The 23,541-nt window shown below is 22.9% G+C and overlaps 5 protein-coding genes across 8 annotated transcripts; 2 read left to right on the forward strand and 3 right to left on the reverse strand.

The window, feature by feature from the left end:
• Positions 1–7,195: 7,195 nt before the first annotated feature.
• Positions 7,196–9,964, reverse strand: Fntb (Farnesyl transferase beta subunit). Of its 2 annotated transcripts, none has more exons than XM_011499784.1 (7): positions 9,947–9,964; positions 9,633–9,772; positions 9,204–9,323; positions 8,898–9,136; positions 7,818–8,118; positions 7,500–7,738; positions 7,196–7,416 (listed from the first exon to the last, which is right to left on the reverse strand). In XM_011499784.1, the coding sequence occupies exons 2-7, from the start codon at positions 9,744–9,746 to the stop codon at positions 7,227–7,229; spliced, it is 1,203 nt and encodes a 400-aa protein (XP_011498086.1). In that variant the 5' UTR covers positions 9,747–9,772; positions 9,947–9,964; the 3' UTR covers positions 7,196–7,226. The 2 variants fall into 2 exon arrangements, with proteins under 2 accessions (XP_011498086.1, XP_011498085.1); XM_011499783.1 differs by having other exon boundaries at positions 9,867–9,948.
• Positions 9,965–11,357: 1,393 nt separating this feature from the next.
• Rilpl (Rab interacting lysosomal protein like) lies at positions 11,358–14,746 on the forward strand. Of its 2 annotated transcripts, none has more exons than XM_011499786.1 (6): positions 11,358–11,849; positions 12,969–13,110; positions 13,229–13,356; positions 13,815–14,185; positions 14,276–14,361; positions 14,455–14,575. In XM_011499786.1, exons 1-6 carry the CDS (start codon positions 11,529–11,531, stop codon positions 14,493–14,495), a joined length of 1,089 nt encoding a protein of 362 aa, XP_011498088.1. In that variant the 5' UTR covers positions 11,358–11,528; the 3' UTR covers positions 14,496–14,575. The 2 variants fall into 2 exon arrangements, with proteins under 2 accessions (XP_011498088.1, XP_011498087.1); XM_011499785.1 differs by having other exon boundaries at positions 11,361–11,849; positions 14,276–14,374; positions 14,455–14,746.
• A 347-nt stretch (positions 14,747–15,093) lies between these two features.
• pix (ATP-binding cassette sub-family E member 1 pix) lies at positions 15,094–18,154 on the reverse strand. The gene is made up of 9 exons (XM_011499788.1): positions 18,003–18,154; positions 17,402–17,617; positions 17,106–17,321; positions 16,828–17,035; positions 16,569–16,755; positions 16,090–16,496; positions 15,715–16,027; positions 15,413–15,647; positions 15,094–15,343 (listed from the first exon to the last, which is right to left on the reverse strand). The coding sequence occupies exons 2-9, from the start codon at positions 17,612–17,614 to the stop codon at positions 15,296–15,298; spliced, it is 1,827 nt and encodes a 608-aa protein (XP_011498090.1). The 5' UTR covers positions 17,615–17,617; positions 18,003–18,154; the 3' UTR covers positions 15,094–15,295.
• Positions 18,155–19,302: 1,148 nt separating this feature from the next.
• Positions 19,303–22,273, forward strand: Exd2 (Exonuclease 3'-5' domain-containing 2). Of its 2 annotated transcripts, none has more exons than XM_011499789.1 (8): positions 19,303–19,411; positions 19,790–20,026; positions 20,184–20,325; positions 20,405–20,704; positions 20,775–20,896; positions 20,969–21,360; positions 21,538–21,917; positions 21,981–22,273. In XM_011499789.1, exons 2-8 carry the CDS (start codon positions 19,797–19,799, stop codon positions 22,185–22,187), a joined length of 1,773 nt encoding a protein of 590 aa, XP_011498091.1. In that variant the 5' UTR covers positions 19,303–19,411; positions 19,790–19,796; the 3' UTR covers positions 22,188–22,273. The 2 variants fall into 2 exon arrangements, with proteins under 2 accessions (XP_011498091.1, XP_011498092.1); XM_011499790.1 differs by lacking the exon at positions 19,303–19,411 and adding an exon at positions 19,564–19,578.
• A 133-nt stretch (positions 22,274–22,406) lies between these two features.
• On the reverse strand, positions 22,407–23,181 carry blp (mitochondrial import inner membrane translocase subunit Tim16). The gene is made up of 2 exons (XM_011499791.1): positions 23,001–23,181; positions 22,407–22,928 (listed from the first exon to the last, which is right to left on the reverse strand). Exon 2 carries the CDS (start codon positions 22,901–22,903, stop codon positions 22,499–22,501), a length of 405 nt encoding a protein of 134 aa, XP_011498093.1. The 5' UTR covers positions 22,904–22,928; positions 23,001–23,181; the 3' UTR covers positions 22,407–22,498.
• Between the last annotated feature and the right edge of the window lie 360 nt (positions 23,182–23,541).

The following is a 23,541-nucleotide window of genomic DNA, read 5'->3' on the forward strand; positions in this document are numbered from 1 at the left end:
TATTAGATAACTGTGAAATTAGTTATACTTAAAAAATTGAATATTTAATTAGTAATTATACAAGTGCATGAAATGGTTGGTACATAAATATTAGTATGCAAAAAGTCATATTTTTGCATGAGTTTTATTACATAAACATTATAATATGTAGTTTTGATGGTGCAAAAGCATTTAGATATTATTAAAAAATTATATAATTAATTAATAATTATTTTAATGGTTAAATAATGATAAAATATTTCTAAATTTGTTCAGCATAAATAATTATTGAAATGTGCAAATGAACTATTTATTAGTAATTTAATTATCAAAAAATTATATTTCAATTCTTTAAAAAAAAAATTCGAAAAGGTATACATTTAGGAGAGTAATTATTCTAATCAACTAACATTCTTTAAAAAGAAAAAAAAATCCCAATCATCTCCATTTGTATCCTTCTTAAATTTTGAAAAATTTAACTTTAGCGTGTTTTCGAACTTACATCGAAATAAATATTAAGCATATGAAATACATTTTATATTTAAAAACGGATACAGAGTACCAATCTTATAATAATTTTTTTTGTTAAAAAAGTATTGGAATTATATTAAATTTTATCAGATGCTTATAAAATTCACTGAAGAGAGAGTTTAAAAACAATTCAAATATATACGTAGATCGATGAAAAACGAAAATGCGTAATGGTATTTGGTCGTATTTAATTTTCTGTTATCACAAAGTTTCGAGTCAACAAATTCCAATTCTGTATTCTTTAACAACTTATATTTTCATTTTGGAATTACAATATATATAAGTATATATATATATATATATATATATATATATATATATAGGTTAGGTTGAACAATTAATTATTTAATATTTCTAATAAAAAAAAGGTAGACTTCGAATTTCTTTTTGATAGTACGTTATTAATATTTTATAAATTTAATTATTAATGATATGTGCCTAAATAATTGTGAAATAAATTTCATTTTAATAATAACGAATCAATTTATTAGTTAAGCAAACTTCACCTCTACATAAGTTATAGAAATATATGTAAAATATAACTTCAAACTTTCAAATTAAGTTTTTTTCTATTTAAATGACAATATTAGAATGATTTTAGAAGAGAATTAAATAATCGTTTTATAAATAATGATTTATGAACATTTTAACAAACATCAAAATATAATATAAATTGTTAAATAATTTACAATAACTAAACAATTAAAATAGGGAATATTTTTATAATTAAAATGGTTTCAATTTTTTAGATCCTCTATATTATCATTAATAAGTCTTATAGTCTTATATACATTAATTTTATAGCATTCAATTTTATAAAATAAATTAAATATAACATTATTTGTTAAATTCGCATTAAGAATAAATATGAGAATATAAATCACTCGGTAAGATAGTGAAGTCCGACCAAAATTATTACTAATGTAGTAACGAATCACCATAAAACTGCTGGTGCAACTCAATTTCCAATACGCCTCAAGTATTGGACAGAATGTACAGTTACTGTTTATAATATTATCTTTTACACTTTTGACGGTTTTGTACATTCAGTTAGTAAATTTTCAGTTTAGAGTTTGTTAAGTCTATTCGGCACTAATTGCATATAAAAAAAAAGACGTTCATCAATTCCTACATAGAAATTTACAGCTACCAATTTACAGCATTCTATAAAATTTATTGCTAATTTCTAGTAGTCAAGAGAAGCAAATGTAAAATCATAAGCAATTATAAGCAAAAAAAAAAAAGAAACTGATCGGAACTGGCGATATTTTTTATTTTCACACACGCGTATAAGCTCTCAAATCTCAACTAAAATACATTACCAGAAAAATCTGGGTCATTTAAATACTGATATCTAAAATAAAATTGTATTTATACATAAAGTTTATTTATATATAAAAATTTTTAATTGTTTAATTGTTATTCCATAAATTAATTACAATAATTACAAGAAATGTTTTTGACAATATATCATAATAAATTATAAATTCTGTTTGTATAAATAGATATGCTTTGATTTTTTTTTAATGAAATTTTAAATAAAGTATCTTTCAGAGTAGTATTTCAAATAGTAAAATATTTTCATTTGTGTTAATAATATTTAGCTATGAATGTTAATCAGATATTTATGTAAAAAATGAAGATAATATCTTACTTTCATTTTAATAAGTAAAACATGGCTTTTAGTGTAATTTATTATTAATACATAATTTAATATAGTATGCTTAAGTTTTAATAAAATTATGTACTAACTTAAGAAATGTTTTTGTTACGTATTATATAGTTAGTACAATTCTACAATTCTACATATATACTTGAATCTCCAATTTACTTCCATTATTAATAATGATCCACATTAATTCGTATGAAATTTTACATCTGTAGATATATTTATAATGTTGGATAAGTGATCGTTTCATTGCTTAAATAAATCAAAATAAATTATACCTAACATGTATATATTTTTTACATACACGATCGCAAATCAATTATTGGTAAATAATTTAGTAATTATGTTTCACGGATTTATATTAACTTGATGGGTGATTTTTTTTTTTAATTAGACGTACGGCTACATATTTCCTTTTAAACTTTTGGACATCCCTCTATTTAAGCATAATTCGACAGTAACGATATATTTTTAATAATATTTATACGTAAAATTCCATTTTATGATACTATCATATATTACTTTTTTTATTAATGAAAACCATATTATAGTTATTTACACATTACACTTGCTGTTAAAAAACGAAGATTAATAATTCTAGCAATATTGGTAACACCACTATATAAAATTGATGATTGATTAATCAAAACTATTAAACTAACAAATACACAAATAATTATTTAATAACACTATTAAATTTAGTCATTTGAATTCTTATACAATTTACTTAGTATTGGTTTCAAAATAAAAATAGAAATTTTAAATTATATAATTTTTATTTATAATACAAGAAAAATATTTATAGCTATTTAATAATGTGCAGTAATATAGAAATCAAATGTTTATAAATTGATGACGTTTGTCAAAATGTTAACTTTGAATTTCTCGTCGAACATCTTTCTTAATTTTAGAAATTGTTGCCAAACTGAAGTTCTTTGATTTTATTAAATTTTGCAAAACAGTTAATTTATATTGTATAAAATGAAGTTTGTCCGTTTTTATATAAAATTTTTTACTTTTACTTAATATAGGAGTTTGAATATAATTCTTAATCAAACACCATATTCCTTTATCATATTTATATGTAATAAGATCAGTTCTTATATTTAATTTAGATGATAATTTTGATATATAGATTGGCATTTCAATAATAGTATCATAGTCCTTAACATTTTTCATAGAAAAAATAGTTTTTCCTTTACTTTTTAACATTTTGAATACAGTACAATTTTTAGGTAAAGCATTTTTTAAATTTGATATTAAAAATATTTGATTTAATATTTTCTTTACATAATCATCTGAATCAAATTTAGTATTTTGTTTATTGACAAATAGATTAATTCTTTTATATCTATCTTCTTTTTTTATTGTCTTATCTCTTAATTTTTTTAGTTCTATTGTTTTATCACAAATTGTTTCAATTATTTTGTCTAAATCCTTTAACATATATGATTCTAATTTTATATAATCATTTGTATTTTGATAGTATCCATTTTTTAATTGTTCAATTGAAATTTGAAATAGTTCTTTAGAATTATTTAAATAAATAACATACTTTGATTTGTATATTTTAAAATTTTCATAATATTTTTCTTCAATTCTAACTTCTTGAACAGAATCAGCAATTAATATTTTTCTACTGTAATATGTCCTAATATTATCTGAATATATAATCATTAATTCATTTTCAATATTTACATCCATCACTGCGGTTACTATTTGTACATCTGTTTCAAGAAAAATCTTATCATATTTTAATTTATTATCTACAACATGTATTAAAACTACAATATTTGTATCTGTTGCTAAAAGAAGACCATATATTTTTTTATGTTTTTCTACCGGTTTGATTTCTTTTATTAAGTAATCACAATTGTAAATTATATGAATCCTTTGATCAAGCAGCTTAAATAATTGTTTATCCTTAGAGATGAAACATAAGTTTATATTGATATTGTAATTATCAGGTAAAAATAAATTGTAGAAAGTATTATCTGTGTTTTCATAATTCAATGTAAAAATATATAAATTAGATGTGGTTGAAATTGAGAAAAGGCTTTCAGTAATTTTTCGTTTTTTATTTTCTAAACAAAGAGTATCATCCTTCAGTATCAATACCTCATAAAAATTCGAGCCAAATTCAAAACCCATTTCATTTATGGTAAAACATTCAAAATTATCTGTTAATTTATAAATTCCAGCTGGCAAACAAAGAATAAAAACTTTCTCACTAAAGCTACGTATATCTTTTATTATTGCAGGTGCTTTTAAAACCTGTAATTTTGCTGTACTCTTCTTGAAGATGTATGGAAAACATATAAATTCATTTTGATTCCACGCAATACAAGTATTTTTTCCATAAAAATTAAGTACTACAAAATTTTTTGGAATAAAATTCTCACAATTTGTGTTAATATGCATATTGATTAATTTACAATTAATGTAGTAACATTGCATGAATTATTTTTGACACGCAAAATTTATTCTATTTTTCCACAGATGCATTAACCTGTTTAGTAAATTCTGCATAAATTTAAGTAACCGCATTTTTCTTTATAATTACATAAACTGCAATTTAATAAACAATATATACAATTTTTCAATACAAATATAAATTTTTATTCAATTTATTCTGAATTTCTACTACTATTCTTGACCAAAAAATTATTACTAAAAAAGATGTATTGTGAATTTTATAAATATATAACAGTTCGAAGCAGAAAAGAGATTTCAAATAGATTAACTTAACCTAAAAATTAGTTTATATATATATATATATATATATATAACGTAATATAACGTAATAGATAAAAGAAATTTTAAATAAAATCGTTAAATAATAAATTAGAAGTGAATATTATATTATGATGATAATTTACTATCAGAAATAATATAATAGTGAAAATTTCTAATTTTTAAACAAAAATATGTTCTATTTCGTATGCTAATTTTTATATTTTTCAATAATTATTAAACATATGTATTAAAAAAAATGTAAGTTGAAATGAATTTTATATCAATGAAATAATTTAAATATGTTCTAGTTTTTCAATTATCAATACAATTATCAATTAGTTTTTCATGAAAGGATGAAATTAAATTTTAAAATACTTTACTATATTCAATATACTAAATAATTATCGATTTATTTAAAATAAAACATATTTTTCATATTATTTATCTATCATACATACAATAGTATTTATATCTATAAAATTTATTGTATAGAAATTTTAATTTTAATTTTGTAATATGATATTTAATAAAGATAATTTTATTATTTAGAAAAACATTTATACATATTTATTGAATAAAAATTTGATAAATTTTTCTGTATAATCTTCATTTTGTAATTTTTATGTAGTATGTGAAATACAACTTTTTCATTTATTATTAATTTCTATCATTTATTTTAATGTTGCAAATAAATTTAATATTCTTATATTATTCAATGTAAATAATATTTAATTTTTTTATATAAAATTAGTTATTAACCATGTCTTAATTTTGTTCATAAATCAGAAATCTCTGAATAAAATTAATAAATTATAAAGCCCTTTATATTCTTTATTATTGTTTCTGTTTTGTATTTTTATAAACTCTTATTATATAGTTTATCTATAAGAATTTGATGTATAATGTATATAATCCTTATTTGCATATTTCCTATATTTTATTTATAAAATAAATGATATGAAATATAATTAAATTAATATACATTACGAATATTCGTAAACATGAACTTGTTGTTTAAAAAAAAATTTTAATAATAAACATAATCTAATAGATCCTTATTATATATGTGTTTTGATGTATAAGCATATCTGATAAAATAATAGTTTTTTATTTATTTTCTAAACAGTACTTTATAATATAATCATATGATGGGTCCAGAAGTTAAATATGTAAAAATATAAATTAATAGAATTTTATAATAGTTGAAGATACTACAGTAAAATACATCATTATTAAAATGTTTAAGTAGTTTTAATGAAAACAACGATATTTTATTTTATTACAATATGCAATATAATAAAATACAACATATATTTTATTTGAACAATATGTTATAGTCATTTAAATATGTACATATATTTGCATTTGTGTATGCGTGCGTAAAATAATGAATTTGAATCATATTAAATAATTCATAGTGAATAGTTTTAATCAAACTGTTTTAAAAGGTTCATTTATAAAAAAGCATTGCCAATTAAAAAATAAACATTAAAACTTGTTTATCATTAAATTAAATTTAAAACTGCATAATCATTTTGAATAAAATAAAAATAGTTGAAACTATTTCTCGAAAAGTTAACAATTATTCTAAAAAATTATAACATAATTATGTAATTATTTCTTAACATATTAACAAGAATGTTTCGTAATTCATTTGATGTTACTTGATCAATATGCATTTAAAAGAAAAAGTTTATAATATTAATAAATACTATTACTTAATTAATACCTATAGCTAAATATTTATTTAAATAATATGATCAATCAATACTAAAATTTATATATTGATTTTATTTTTTTCTTTTATTTCTATTTAAACGCATTAAAAGTTGTGTATTATAACTTTATAAGATTTAAATAACAAATAACAAATGCTTATAATTTTCAAAAATTTTTATTTAATGCTTAGTAAAAAGCTTAAAAATAATCAATTTAATAAAAGTATGCAATAATAAATATTATCAAATCAGTAAATAACGAAAGACTAATATTATGTTATTTGAATATACAAAATACAATGGTTTCCTCTATTAAATACAGACAAGATATATGGTTTATATTTTATAATATAATACAATACAAAACTTTAGAAATAGATAATTTATTTAATTATAATATTTACATAAGTTGGATCGTTTTAATTTGAATAATTTTAAAAGTAAATTAATAACTTAAAATTTTTAAATCCATTAATATTTTTTTATTATTATAGAATATTATTTGTCATGAAAAATATGATAAAAATATGTAGTGTATATTAATATTTATTGATACCTTAATAAATTAAATATAAATTCTAAATGTATATCTTTCATTCAGGAACTGAAAGAGTAGCAAAATAATTTACAGAGTCAATTGCTGATGAAAACACTAAATTATAAATAGGGTGTATCATATGAATTGAATTCATTTGTTGAGGTCCAATTACTGATGGTTCTGGAGAATTTTGTGCCACTGAAAGACCACTAAGACCATAGCATGTATGATACACATCATAATTTCTAAAAAATGTATAATTTAATTTTAGTTGATATTTTACTCCCTTGAGTTGAATATAATTAATATATATAATTTAATTATATACTTTTCAGGTTTATCTAGGAATCCTCCATTAGAATGTTGACAGCAAATTAATAAGTATTCTTGTAAAGCAGCTTGATCAAATAGCCAATGATCTAAAATTATATTGGTCTCCTTTGCTAAAATTGTCTGTATTGAAACAAGTGTTGCACCTTGCCAAAATGAATAGCATGCATCAACTAATTTATTTGTACGCCCTTGAAAACCTCCTTCTAAACGCATTTGTCTGTTAACAATCCATCGCTATAAAGTTATTAATATTTGAAAATAAATTGAATATATAACTCATATTATTACTCATTACAGATATGCTCAAAACTACCATAAAAGCTGGTAAGTCAAAAATATCAGTCTTATCTAATAAAATAAGAGAAGCTAATCCACAATAAGCATAACCACCATGTGCTTCCATGCCTGGATAACCACTAAATCCTCCTTCCCAAGTTTGGCAATTCACTATCCACTTCTCTGTATTCTTGAATATGTCAGGATTATAAACATTTGTAAGTTTTGCTACAACCAGAGCACAGTATATTCCTCTTAAATCAATTTCACCATTGATATGCATACAAAAACTTCCATCAGCATTGCGTAATGACTTTAGAAACTGATAAAGTCCTTGTCTAAAGAAATTATAAATATTATGTAATATTGTACTCAATTTCCATACTTTATTTAAATAAAGTATATTATATCAGTTATTAGTCAATTAACTGAATTTTAGTTTTTATACAATTTTTTATTTTATATGCTGCTTTAAATTTCACAGTTTCACTTATGCAAACCATTTTTAAGTAGTAATCAATCAAGAAATAATTTTAGAATTTATATTCTAAAATTGAAATATCAATATTCTCTGTTTATATTTTCTATTCAAACATATTTTAGCAGCAGGTATTTTTATATATTATAATTTTCAAGTTTTTATAATTTATTTTTTAATATTTTTTAAAATATCTTTTATATTTACCTTTATTACATTATTAAAATTATAAACCCTGATTTTCTTTATTATTTTTTAATTGAAATAAAAAATTAATTATTAATTATAGTTTTTAATTTGTTGTTAAAGGTTGTTTTGTGAATAAAGTAATTTAAATCAATCTATTTATAAATATAGAATAAAAATATAAATATTAATATTTTTAAATTTTAGTTAATTAAAATTATGTAATTATAAAGTTTTTAATTTATTAAAAATAAATTAAATAAAAATTTAAAATGAAAAGCAACAAATTTTCAAAGAACTTAATAACTGTTTTAAGAAAATATAAATATGATAAATTACTAATAATAAGACCAATTTTTTTAGGTAATTAATAATTATAGATGTTTAAAAATATTCAAGTAATATAATACAAATCTTAGTAAATACATTTTTAATCTAATTACAAGTAGTTACCTATTAATTACATTATATGCTTCTTTTGTACCAATTGTACAAAGTGCATTAATTGCTGCATAGGTAGAAGCTAAATGAGGAAATTGCCCTGGACCACCTCCAAATCCTCCTTCTGGATCTTGACACTTTGATAAAAAACTAACAATTTTTGAATAATCTTCATCTTCTAATCTTACGCCTAAAATATGAAGAGAATGTAAAATCCAAAAGCACAGCCATGGTCTGCTAGAATCTAATGACTGAAAATTATTAATAATTTAAATAATTGTATAATATTCAACTTATTTCATAAAATATTTAATATACCTCATAATGTCTAGATAAATGAGATAAAGAGTTTTTTAAGAAACTAATATGTTCATATTTAAGTAATATGGGCTGCTTATGTAATTTATAGAAGTTAAGTATATTTTTCTCAACTTGATCCTGAAAGATTAAATATTTTAATTGAATATTTAAACACCTATATATATACACATGCATATATACATATATATATATATCAAATATAAGCAATATAAAAAAGAATTATTTTTTAATCTTATGCTTTTTGTTTTAAGTTTTATTTAAGATATATTAAGGGACTTTTACTTTTAAGAAATTTAGGCTTTAATCTTGCATTAAAATTTATTTTATACAAAACCTTTTTTAATTTACATAGAATGCAAATGGTAATTCAATGCTCTATGCATATGTTTAATTACTATCTTTATAAATAAGTTGAATATTAATTACTTGTTCTTCTGAAGTAGCAGTTTCATATTCAACATTTTGTCTTTCCTTTAAAAGATCATCATAAGTTCTGACGAATTCTTCTATTTCCGTATCATGTAACTCAATATTTGACATAATAAATGAGAAATTTTGTATACCAACTGTAACATCAAATATTTACATGAATTTTGTTTCTATTAAATGAAATTACAAATCAATGTTAAAAAATATATAATAGATATTATGCTATTATACTTAGAATTGAAAATAGTATATTCTATTAATAGCATTTAATTATTTTCTATTAGATGCATAAAAAGTTATTCTTTCTTAACCTCATTCCTAGTAATGTATAATATTAAAGATTAGACTAGTATATTTTTGCATAGCCATATGCAAATCAAACATACGCGGGGAATTCCGATATTTTTAAATTCAATTTCCAGCGCATAGATAAAATGATAGTATCAAATTATTGAAAATTTTGGTAAATAAAAATTAAAAAGCTATTCAACTAGTTAATGAGATTAGCAAGTTATCTTGAAACTTAACTAGAAAATTGACAAATTTAATATAATTCAATGGTTGAATTAATGCTAATAAAAAGATTTAATTATTTATAGGAAGAAGAAATCGTATTTGAACAATTTTCTTGATATTCGATTATATGCGATTATCAAAATGTGGGCATAACTTAATTTTATTTAATTGATATTCGAAATGGAGGTAACAAATGAATAGACATCAGTATACTTATATCTATGAGATACATGCTCTATGTATTATTTATAATATGACATTTCACTTGCATTTCATATCATACATGGTCTCGTTAATTTTACAATAAAAGTAGCTGGAATCTACACCTGCCTTCCTAAATTCTTTTGATAGTCCTATCCACGCCCTCACTCGTTCATTGCCATTACCACGGCAAACGTTTCCCCACCCTTTTTATCGACTAGGCTGACTACTTGCACCAGCTGTAGCTGTCGCTCTCGATCAATTTCAAAGTTATAAATTTTATTGAGCGCCGCCTTCGCTAAAGCCATGAACACGGCAGTCAGTGTCGTAATTACTTTCTATTATATAGATTATCATATTATTTAAATCATGCTCGTTTCTTGATTATCTATATCTGCAAGACATGTACAGGAGCAAGGCAATTTTAAGTGAACAACTTGCATCACACGAAGAAATTATTTTAAATAAAAGACAGTTGCGACTTTGCAACTTTGTAAGTAGATGCGTCTGTGTAGTTATTCAGTGTCGGGTTGTCAGTGCTTGAACCTTTGGAGTTCGTTTACTATTTTTGTTATTAACGATTTCGTTATTACATTTTCAACCATTTAGCATCACAAATAAAGGGATTTGTACCATACTTTACTAAGTAAGCTTTTTATCTGTAAATAGTATCTGTATATAGCAAGCAGGGACAGATCCAGAGAGAAGAAAAGAATTATATATCTTGATGATTCATCGCAATAAATGTTGCAGTTATTTGCCCGGTAACCAACTCATGTTATCATAGCACAAGGATTTATATGTAATACAATTATCACAACGTTAGATTTAGTTGTTCCTTTAATAATAATAAAAATAAATAAATAAAAACAAATTAACATAAAAAATACACGAGAAAGAAACATACTTAAAAAATTAGAAATAATATTTCATCAATATGTAATTTTATGTCATTTGACATTTGACATTTGAGATCTTCAAACCATTTATGATTGTAATGGATTATAATCTTATTAATGTTTGTTGATGATAAATCACTTGTTTTCATAAACTGAGCGATTGATTTTAACAAGTATATCTTTTAGTTTTATATTGTTATTGTGAAATCTTTTTTAAGCTGAAAATCGTAGCAATGTTATTAGTAGTGATAAAAATTAAAAAATAACAAAAATTTAAATGCCTCTGCCCTTGTATTTGAGATCAAATCCTAGATCAGCAATGATGGATGAATTCTCCGAGTCGTCCGATGTATCCGTTGTTGATGTCTATGATATCGCTTCGGAAATCGGCAAAGAATGCGAGAAACTCATCGATTCATATGGCAGTGATTCTATTACGAATCTTATGCCTAAAGTGATCAATGCTCTTGAGCTACTTGAGAATTTAGCGACTAAGAATGAGCGTGAGAACACAACGGTCCAAGAACTTAGGGCTAAAATTTCTCAACTCGAATTGGACAAAATTGGCAAAGCAGAAGATCGACAACGTTTCGAAAAAGTATTTATATTTTTCCTATTGTTCAGTTCAAACGAAAATTTTAAAATGTTTGATTTTTTTATATTAAAATTTGTTTCTTCTATTTACTTACGTAAAGTATATAGTTTATTGAAATTAAGATCTTAACAAGTGATTAGTTTTTAATACTTTATTGACTTAGTACCGATATTTTCTCTTTGTATAGTTATGAATTGTTATATCTAAAGTTATTAAATATTCAGTCACACTATTTTAAGCATTTTATTGATATAATTTTCTACAATATACTTTTTACAAGAATACATTTTATGAAATAATAATTTTAATTTAATTAATTGTCTTGTATAAAAATTTAATTTCATACTTTTGAATAATAGTATAAATTTTCTATAATATATCTAAAATTAAATTTTAATAAAACTGATGAATTTATAATTGTATTTAAAATTACTTCTCCGTATGTATTTTACTATTATTTAATATTGAATAATATTGACGAAAATTTAAATAATAAATAATAAAATGTCAGAGATACTTGCCTATTTGTATATAAACGTTATTTCACTTTAATTAATATTTAAGATATCATAATTATTCTAATAATTATTTAAGTGCAATAATGAAATATATTTATTAAAATATTCATAAATTTACTTTAAAAAAATTTATAATTCTAATACTATATTGTATACATATTAAAATAAATATTTTTATTTATTTAGAATCGATTTTTCAGATTGAATGAAAAATCTTGTTATACATTAATTAATTATTGTTCATATTAATATAAAATTAATATGAAGTATAATTATATTTTAATATAATAAATCAATGAAATTTATTTACTATTATTTGTTAATATTATGTATAAAATTTTAATTTTTGCTCAAACTAATTATACATTTAATACTTTATTTTTTATAAAACATTTTCATATATTTCTAAATATAAATGTATATACAAATATTCATAAAATAAAAATTTTACATTTAAATTGTATTATTAATGTGTGTTAATCTGTTACAATATATCATTTTATTAAATTGCCTTTTTTAAAATTAATAAAAATTACTTTATTTTTAAATTAAGTTTTTTACGATAATTTTTATTACGAATTAAAAATCAAAATATTTGATACAGGAATTAGAACAGATTGAAGAACATTGGAGACAAGAATCTCGTGATTTATTGGAGATGGTTACCAGATTGCAGGAAGAAAATAGACGATTAGCAGCTACTGTACAAGAAACTCGAACTGACAGCGGCGATGGCGATAAACAAAGTACTATCAAAATTTCTTCTATATATTTAAAATGAATAAATTTAATAAATTAATTACTTAATAATAAAGGGTATATATTTTTATTATAATGATTTTAATCCTACTTTTTATGACTTAGCTTTTACAGCAAGTCAAGAAGTTGATATTGCGGTTTTACAACGTCTGAGAACGATGATTGATAAACAAAGAGAACAAATTAGAAATCGTGACAGAGAACTTTCTCAAAAAGATGCAGAAATGGAAAATGTAAGCTGAAAATAATTCAAAGATATATGTATATAATCTGAAAAATATATTTTTTATACGGTTTAACTTATATTTCACTTATATTTATCGAAGAAAATATGTACCGATACATTATATTTAATGATCATTTATTAAAATATAAAATAATTGATTCTTCATTAATAACTATACTTTCTGAACTATCATACAAATTAACTGCAAAATTTCTTAAGCTTTATTAATTACTTGAAGTAACATTAGCAGCAACATTTAAGAAAATTAAGTTACTATGCAATCTCTATGATAAAAGAGTTAAACTATCCATATTTAGTTAAAAATCTCTTATGATTAGAATTATTTTTTTTATTTTGGCAGATTTTTAAATTTGTTCTTAGAAATATATTTAATTTAGAAAATTATTTATTTCTTTATTTCATAAAAATAATAATAATGAAATGTAAGTTTTTCATTTTTAATAGTTATCCAATCAAGTAGACAAATTAAGTGTTGTTGGGAGAGAATTAAAGCGAAAACAAAGACAAGCTCAAATGCAAGCAAGGGGCCTAGTAGAAGAACGAGCAGATTTTTTAGCACAATTACAAGATCAAAATCGAGAACTTATTAATCTTCGAGCGAGGCTCGGGCTTGCACGAAAAGAAAATGAGGATCTATCAAAATCTCAAGGTTATCTAGACTTAACTAATAAAGTAATTTATGACTTGGATGATCCAGACAGGCCGAGATTTACAACGTTGGAACTTAAAGAAATTTTACATGAAAGAAATGAGCTAAAAGCAAGGGTTTCCGATTTAGAAGATGAGTTAGAGTTATATCGACCAAAACCAGAATGGTAAGTTTCATTAATTTCTAAATAAAATTATATAAATATAGTTGTTAGTTTAAATAGAAAAATGTCTAATGATTTATGAAATTTTAATAGGATTCAGGATGACAAAGATGCTCCCGTTCAAGGTCCATTACCTTATGAACCAGATGATGCTCCATGGAAAAAAGCTTCTGAATCAGGTATACGAAAATTGTAAGTTTTTTGTTTAAATTTATTATATACGTGAAGTAAAGCAAAATAAAATTTATAGTAAAAAATATAAATGTTTTTAGTTTTAGAAAAATTTTCTCAGAAACAGGTGGCAGTTTTTTAGGTGGTAGCAGTCCCCGTCGAAGTCTTTCTAATTTATCAAAAATGGCTCTTTCAGGAAATAGTAGTGGTGAAACTTCTATTTAATCTTTTGTTAAATCAAGAAATCTTTTTAAATGCCAAACGAAAGAAAAGATTGAATAATATTCCATGTAATACTTTACTAAGAAATGAACGTCTAATTTCTACGTTTAGTTGTATTTGTAACTAAAATGTAATTTGAAAATATGTACACCAGTTGCAAATAACAATTGTTAATATTTATGCAACATTATTAGTAAATCTATTTCATATTTTTAAACATGTATTTTATATAATACATTTATTTCAGAAAGTTGTTACCTTAAATATCATGTTAACAAAGTCTCTATTTGTAAATGATTTTAATCAAACTAATAAAAAAAACTTAGTCTTTAAATAAAGAATTCATAATTTTATTGTAATTTTGTTAGACATAATTTAGAATTACTGTACAATTATAACAGTAAATACATATTATATCAATTTTATTATAATTTTATAAAAATAATTTATTATAATTTGTAAAAATTAAAGTTGACAAATTGATTATTTAATAAAATTGTAAAACTGTTATTTAAACTTATTTCTGTAAATTGTATTCACAAATATTTTATAAATTTCAAAATGTTCGTAATGATGTCCATTAAAATCTGTATAAAAAAATGTAACACTGCTTTGTTAACTAACTAATAAATTGTATGAAGGAACGATGTTTACAACGATTATGTATTTCCATAATTTTATTATTCGAATTCTTCCAGACTAGTATTTTGTAATTTTTAATCATTCTTCCAAAAAGAAATACTGTCCTGCTTTTTTCTGTTCTAAATCCTATTCATTCAAATAAAAAAATAATTGTGATTTTAAAAAATAAATGATTATGAATTTGTATTCAATTACCTTAACAGACTGATTCTTGTTTATTCGTGGTCTGAAATTATTTGGATCTCGCCTAAAAGTAATACCCAAAAGTTCTAAAAATCTATTCATTCCATTTAATAATGATTGTGGACTATGTGCAACTGTTTGTAATGAAGGTATGCCTGAGAAAACAATTACACGATCAGCTAAATAAGTTGCCATAATAAAATCATGTTCAACTATAAAACCAGTTTTCTTTGCATGTAATATAAATCTAAATGCAAAATATAAATAATGTAATAATCAAAATATTATTTACACTAACATCTTTTTAATACTACCTTTTTATAACTTTAGCTGCAACTAAACGTTGTTCTGAATCTAAATAAGCTGATGGTTCATCAATTAGATACACATCTGCAGGTTTCCCTAGACAAAGAGCTAATGCAACACGTTGTAATTCGCCTCCAGATAAATTCTGTACTTCTTGATCAATAATATCATCAATTTTTAACGGTTTCATTACATCGGTAATAAATTGTGGATGAACGTAAGCATCTCGAATTTTTTCATGTAATAACTGTCTGACAATACCCTGAGATTTTGGACTAATCTTTTGTGGTTTATAACTAATATGCAATTGTGGTATATTACCTAAATAAAAAATTGAGTAATAGAAAGAATAATTTAAATACAAACAATAATAAAAATATTACCTGATCCATCATCTGGTGGTAAATTACCAGCTAACATTCTAATAAAGGTTGTTTTTCCAGTACCGTTTTCTCCTAATAGTACGAGAATTTCGGAATCAGTAAACTGCCCCTTTTCGACTTCTAAAGTAAAGGAACCCATTGTCTTAATCATTGCTGGATATTCATAATGACTCATTCTTTTAACTTCTTCTTCTGTAGCACTTTCTGCTACTTTAAAGACTAAAGATTCTTCCCTAAAACGCAAATTTTCCGTAGGAACGAAACCATCAAGGAATATATTGATTCCTTCTCTTACGGAAAATGGCATTGTGACAACTCCATAAGCTCCAGGTACACCATATAAACAACATATAAAATCTGAAAGATAGTCGAGTACTGAAAGATCGTGTTCTACAACTATGATGAATCTAAAATAATTGTTATATAAGAATATTTTTCAATTTATAAAAAGAAGTAATAAGTAAAACAAAATTATTTACTTGTCTGGGTGAATAAGCGATCTAATTGTAACAGCAGCATTTAAACGCTGCTTAACATCTAGATATGACGATGGTTCATCAAACATAAAAATATCTCCATCTTGAATACATACCATAGCGCAAGCAAATCGCTGGAGTTCTCCACCAGACAATGCTTCGATACTTCTATCACGTATATGAGTTAAATCTATAATAAAAGTATATATTAGTTATTAAACATAATTACAGAAATTTCAATAGATTAAATTTATGCGTTTACCAAGCATTTCACAAATTTTAGCTTGATTTTTGCATTCATCTTTTTTATCTAGCAACTGCTGAACAGTTCCTTTAACAGCTTTTGGAATCTGATCGACATATTGTGGTTTTATAAGTGCTTTTAAATCATCTTCAAGGATCTTTGTAAAATAGTTTTGTAATTCACTACCTCGGAAGTGACTTAAAATTTCAGTCCAATCAGGAGGATCCTCAAAATTTTAAAAAATATTTATTTTTCAAATTTCAATAAATTAAAATCATTTATATAAAATTACTTACTGAAAATCGTCCCAAATTTGGTTTCTGTTTACCAGCCAATATTTTTAAGGCAGTCGATTTTCCAATACCATTAGTTCCTACAAGTCCAAGTACTTCTCCAGGGCGAGGTATTGGGAGTCTATGTAACTTGAAAGAATTTTTTGAATAACGATGTGTTGTTTCCTTTTCCAAATTACTTGGTAGATTAATAATAGATATAGCTTCAAAAGGACATTTCTAAACATAATCAAATAAATTTTTATGAATAATTTTTGAATAATAATTAAACATTATAATTATCATTTATTGTTAAATACCTTTACACAAATACCACATCCAATACAAAGTTCTTCAGAAATAGAAGCTATTTTACTATTAGGTGTAACCTCTATACAAAGTTTTCCCATTCGAACAACTGGACATGATCTCTTACATTCTTGTCTACATCGTTTAGGCTTACATTTATCAGTATTAACGATAGCTATTCTAGTTAATCGATCCGTTTCTTCTGTTGAACGTTTTGGTGGCATTTTCTTAAAAAATTGTACTAAGTTTGAAATAAGAACCAGAATCAATTCAGGCTATTCCCAAATTATATTAAAGTAGAAATAATAGATTATTAAAAAAAAATTTAATAATTAAAATTGCTCATACAGACTATAGATAGAAATTTTAATATATAATTATAAATATTTTGCGGCGATTTTAATGCATTTAAAATACTTAAACAAATATCTTAGTTTTTACATCTGGTTACTTAAAACGATAAATTGTTCATTCTAACCTAACTCTTAAGCCATAAGATTATCCGAGAAAAATTAAAAATTATTCTTAAAAATTCTTAATTCTTTCTACAATAAATATTACAAAAATAAAACCATACGTTTATGATATTTACTAAAAGATATTAAAACTTACGTATAAAAAATGAAACGTGGATTTCAAATTAATCCGAACTATATGACCTCGTTGCAGTAAATCTGTCCCAGTCCACAGTAGATTTTTCAATAGCTTAGTAAAGTAATTGTTATATTACTTACAGTTACATATATTTTTTACGCCTAAAAATTAACTTATATTACATGCCATAGAATAAAAAATTAATTTAATACATTAGTTACGTGTATATGACTGTATTTATTTATAAAATTGTTCTTGTTAGTGATTCGAACATTTAAAATGCTATTTTTAATTATTAACTCATAATAGAATTTTTATGTTACAATAAACTTATACAAGATTAACAATGTTAATATTTTATTAAAATGAAATTATATAGCGTATATAAGAATATTAAAGTACTTAATTTTTTAATTTTACATCCATAAATTTTCGCTTTCGAATAAATTTGGAATATTATAAATTAATGTTATTGTTTTTTATCAATGTTTCTATAAGTATTAATTTACTTGCTTATTCTAGATAAACAAAATAATATTAATTATATAATATATATTGGTTCCTTATTTCTAACTATAATAAATCATTCTTTTTTTTAAATTATTATATATATATATATATATATATATATATATATATCATTAATTATATTTAATATAATATATTACATTTTGAATATAAACAGTTTTAATAAATAATATAGAATTAGTTCAAACGATAGTAACTTTTAGTTACTAATGTTTAACATTAACGCTGTTATACATAAGCCAATAATTTACAATCTTTTATGTGATAGATGCTCATTTTATTATTATAATAGTTAAACAGGTGGTGAAAATGATGTTTATTTAACGTTATTTCGGAGCATGTTTTGCAATAAATTCTAATAAGAAGCCAAATAAAAACAAATTTTAAATGATGATAGGCAATAGAGATCCAATATTCTGCCATGTATATCTGTACCTCAAATTTATAAACTATAATAAATAATCATTTTATTATTTACGAAACAAATTATTTTCATAAATGTAGATGAAAAAATATCTATATAATTGAACATTATATTTAATCTTTATTTTCTGACAAATATTAAAACCACGTAATAATTTAGAATAGTTTAAAAATTTTATTCATAATTTTAATAATAACTAAAATTTGTTCGTCAAAAAGTTTGTTGTTTGAAGTTATAATGTAAATCTGGTTATTTATTCAAAAAATAAAAGATTACGTTAGGATAAATTCGATTGGTGATATAGTGTAGTATATAAGATATATAAATATATAGCATTATTTCCCCCTCTCGTGTTTAATTTTTCAATATTCCAACTCCTTTTAAGTTTATTTGAAAATAATGTAAATACTCGGAATAAATAGGGACTCAATTTTTGATTTGTCTGTTTAGTCATGTAAGAAATTCTATAACAGTAGTGAGTGGTTTAAAATTTTTTTGAATGTTTTGATTTTAATACCTTTAAATCTTGCTTTTTATTAGATTTTATTAGACTATTCTAAAATAAATGCAATTAATACACATAACAGGAACAATATCTTGTTGAATTTATAAAATGAGGGTATTAATTTTAAAAACTTTTCAGTAAGTTATTAGTCAATAATTTTGTAATTATTCGTTGATATTCTAAAAATTAAACATATTTATTAGCTTATTTATTTGTCTATTGATTGCAATATTAAATTATTCTTATATATACACATTAATTCATACTTTAATTGTACATAATATCAGTATATATTTATTTTTGTAATTAATTCAATCAATTAATATACTTAATGTTTATAATACACAGAAACAAGATGTTTCTCATTTTCGTCAGTGTAGGGCTTATGTTGCTAGCTTGCAAATATCATAATAAAGTATCTTGGAATGCTAAACAACTTTATCATAGCATTAGTAAAAGAAGTATTAATAGTAATAATAAAGAAAATAAAAAAACTCATAGAAAAGAACTAACGGTCTGTTTAGACAAAATTATTGTGGCTGATTCACCAGAAAAATGTGATTATGCTGTTCAACATATTCAATGGTAATTCTTATTGAAAACATTTTTCGACCTTCCTAAGACTTACGAATTAAAAGTAATTTGAATATAAAAATCACGTAATTTTACAGGCTATATATGTGTGATTTATATTATAAATTGTTGAAGAATTAAAATGTTGATATTTTTTATTTAAATGTAGCAATTTGTCAAATGGACTATTAGGTTTTGATTGTGGACAGATAAATCAAGGACCTGTCTTCTTGCTACAACTTGCTACTTGCAATGGTGTTTGTGCATTGTTTCGTCTAAATAAAATTGGCTATATACCTACAAAACTTAAAGTACATATAACATTTTTTTTTAAAATACATTTTATTTATTAGTTATATTATATTCAAAATACTTATGTTATTATTTCAGGAGTTGTTAACTAATCGTCATTTGTTAAAAGTTGGTGTTGCTTTGTTTGAAGGTGGGAAAAGGATTGATAAAAATTATAATTGTCAAGTTCTTGGAACATTGGATTTGAGAATTTTAGCAAATTGTTTTTCTTTGCCAAGTCCTAAGAGTTTAGCGGCACTTTGTGTTCTGTATTTAGGGTTTGAAATGAATAAAGTTTTGAAAGTAAAATATAGTAATTGGAATGCTGAAACTCTTACTGATGAACAAATAGCCTATGCATCTTATGATGCTTATGCTTCTATTCTTATCTATCATCAGGTAAAATAAAAATTTGTTAGCAATCAATCTGCTATAAATCATGAAAAAATTAATAAGGAAATATTTTTAGATATGTAAAAAAGCAAGACAAAAGCGTTCTTTATGGGAAAATTTAACATTTTATATTAAAAGTTTGCATAATTATAATAAAGTAGAAATTTTTGATTTACCTAATGGAATTATTGATACAAGGTTAAAAATATCTTACCTTATTAAATTATTATAACTATAACAGTATTCATTATATTGATTAGTATTTTACAGATTTAATTGTATAAAAGATAGGGATATAAACAATATTTCTAATAATGAATTAAGAAAAATAAATAAAAAAAAAATTTCAGTATACAAAAATACTGTGTCAGCTAGAAATAAGCCATTATATGATAATTGTTATTTGCAAGCACCCGATGGTGAGGTTTTATGTACATGCGATAAAAAAAAAGCTGAATGGTATATTTCAAAGCAATTAGGAGAAGTGGTTCACCAAAATCCATTTACTGTCAAATTAAAGTTTGAACCATCTGGACGTGCCTTAGGCGACGTTGGAAAGTACTACACTCAAGTGAAAATAAATCAATGTGTTGTATGCGGAGCATCTGATAAATTTATTAAAAAGAATGTTGTTCCTAGAGAATATCGCAAATATTTTCCCTGTTAGTATTTCACAAATAGTTTAATATAAATATAAATAATTTAATATTATTTATTTTATACTTTCAAATCTGTGATATAATCTTAATATCTTGTTTATTTATTGTTGTTAAATATTTAGTTTTTGTTTAATTGATTATATATATTATATATATTATAACGTCCTTAATTTTTTTTAGTGGTCATGAAATCACATCAATCACACGATATACTTTTATTGTGTCCAACATGTCATGAAGTGAGCAACTGTCATGATCTGCAGCTTAGGAAAAAATTAGCAATATTATGTGATAAACCCTTATTAGATCCATTATTACATATTAATGATGAAATGTTGCAATCAGTAATAAAAGTACTTAAAGAAGAGCCTACAATATCTCACAAAAGAAGAAAAAAATTAGAAATGTGTGTTACAAAACTCACTAATTACCAAGAAATGATAAATTTTTTAAACGAACAATTCTTAATGGAATTATTTCTAAGAAATAATTTTTTACGGAATCGTATATCCAAGCCTACTTCATCTACCGAATCAAAATATCAGCCACATGGTCTCAAGGTACAAATATTTTTATGTTAATAAATTATCAGTAATAATGGAATATGCATTTTTAAAATATAGGTTGTTCATTATTTTCAACATAATGAAGGTGGTCTCGTGGAACTAGAAAGATTATGGAGAGAACATTTTCTAAGTACATTGAAACCAAAATTTTTACCTGAATTATGGTCTATTTGCCATAATCAAGAACGCTTAAATATTAGACAGATTCAAAATAGGATAGAACCATCAGATGCAAGGGTAGCTGGGATAAAATATGATAGTTGATTATTAAATTTAAATTTATATGTAACTAAGTAAAAGAGCACTTGTTTAAGAGAAACTTATTTTTGCAGAATTGTATTAGAATACTCATATTTATTGATCAATAAATTTATATACTTGTACTTTTTTTCTTACTTTTAATAAAGTATATTTATTTTTATGGTTTTTTCCAAACAAATAATTTTATACATTTATTAATAACATTTGTATAAATAACAGTTCCCTTGATCTTTGTTTACATTAAACTTTGATCTTACTAATAAGTATTAAATTGTTAAAAAACTCCACATAGTTCAAATAGAAAATGTTAAATGTTAAAGTTGTGAATTTGGTGTTTGTCTTGAATTACTTGATTTTGGGGGTTTAGTCTTTATATTTTTTAATTCTTCATCAATACGTTCTTTAGCTCTAACAACTTTTGATTGTAAATAAAATGAACCACCTTTAGATCTATCATTTGCTTCGATAAGATATTTATAGTTACGTTGAATTACATCAGATTCATCTATTTGTTGAACATTTAAAATTTGTAATGCTTCTTCTAATGTTATACCAGTTCGAATATTAGTAGCCACCCTCCGCCGACCTGCTTGTTCATTGTTGCCTGCTCTACGTGCTGCTTCTTGACTAGCTGCAAATTCTTGTTGAAGAGCCCGAGCAAATGCTCTACCTACTATCTTAGAGCCTAGTAGAATTATTTGTACTAAATACTTTGACATAATTTTATCATTACTCTCATGTATCCTAAACAAAAAAATATATTATATACAAATTAAGTTTTAAGTTGCAATAATTTAAGTTAAATTTTAACCTCACTTTATGAAATTTCAAAAAATACCACCCCAAAAATGGGATGGTGTTCTGGTAAAATAGAATAAGGGTAAAATTACATTTACTATAATTAATACATCGAGTTATTAAATTTTTAAATTAGATTTCATATCATATAATTCACGACACAATGTTACACTACGTGACCATACCATGAATAAACGCGCCAAGTAAACTCAAAATAGTACTATTTAAATAAAAATTTAAAACATTTAAAGTTAAACACATAATTTTATAATTCGTTTTTTTATGTGAATATATAAGTTTAAAGTTTAAAGTTAATAGTATGACTATATTTTTACAAAAATTCCTATAGATCATTAAGCAAATTTAATATAATTTACAAATTTGAGTTTTATTTTAACAGTTTTATCAAATCCATTTTTATATAAATAATGTCATAGATAAATCATGCTATAAAATATAGTTATATAATATTTCACAAATAAAACGAATCTTTTACAGCATCTATTTATTAACTAAAGTATATGTTGAATTAAAATTTAAAATTATAGTGCTTTTGTTT

This window comes from Ceratosolen solmsi, unplaced genomic scaffold (assembly GCF_000503995.2).
Source record: "Ceratosolen solmsi marchali unplaced genomic scaffold, CerSol_1.0 scaffold35, whole genome shotgun sequence".
Lineage (NCBI taxonomy): Eukaryota > Metazoa > Arthropoda > Insecta > Hymenoptera > Agaonidae > Ceratosolen > Ceratosolen solmsi.

Excerpts from the sequence above, each read along its gene's own strand:
- Fntb (XM_011499784.1), bottom strand. The coding sequence starts at position 9,746 with ATGTCAAATATTGAGTTACATGATACGGAAATAGAAGAATTCGTCAGA. Across the intron at positions 9,137-9,203 it reads ATTTATCTAGACATTATGAG|TCATTAGATTCTAGCAGACC; the intron begins GTATATTAAATA and ends AATAATTTTCAG. Across the intron at positions 8,119-8,897 it reads GCATATAATGTAATTAATAG|ACAAGGACTTTATCAGTTTC; the intron begins GTAACTACTTGT and ends TAATTTCTTTAG.
- Rilpl (XM_011499785.1), top strand. The coding sequence starts at position 11,529 with ATGCCTCTGCCCTTGTATTTGAGATCAAATCCTAGATCAGCAATGATG. Across the intron at positions 13,111-13,228 it reads CGGCGATGGCGATAAACAAA|CTTTTACAGCAAGTCAAGAA; the intron begins GTACTATCAAAA and ends TTTATGACTTAG. Across the intron at positions 13,357-13,814 it reads AAGATGCAGAAATGGAAAAT|TTATCCAATCAAGTAGACAA; the intron begins GTAAGCTGAAAA and ends CATTTTTAATAG.
- pix (XM_011499788.1), bottom strand. The coding sequence starts at position 17,614 with ATGCCACCAAAACGTTCAACAGAAGAAACGGATCGATTAACTAGAATA. Across the intron at positions 16,756-16,827 it reads TAAAATTTGTGAAATGCTTG|ATTTAACTCATATACGTGAT; the intron begins GTAAACGCATAA and ends CTTTTATTATAG. Across the intron at positions 15,648-15,714 it reads GCAGCTAAAGTTATAAAAAG|ATTTATATTACATGCAAAGA; the intron begins GTAGTATTAAAA and ends TTTTGCATTTAG.
- Exd2 (XM_011499789.1), top strand. The coding sequence starts at position 19,797 with ATGTTTCTCATTTTCGTCAGTGTAGGGCTTATGTTGCTAGCTTGCAAA. Across the intron at positions 20,326-20,404 it reads ATATACCTACAAAACTTAAA|GAGTTGTTAACTAATCGTCA; the intron begins GTACATATAACA and ends TTATTATTTCAG. Across the intron at positions 21,918-21,980 it reads ATCAGCCACATGGTCTCAAG|GTTGTTCATTATTTTCAACA; the intron begins GTACAAATATTT and ends TTTAAAATATAG.
- blp (XM_011499791.1), bottom strand. The coding sequence starts at position 22,903 with ATGTCAAAGTATTTAGTACAAATAATTCTACTAGGCTCTAAGATAGTA.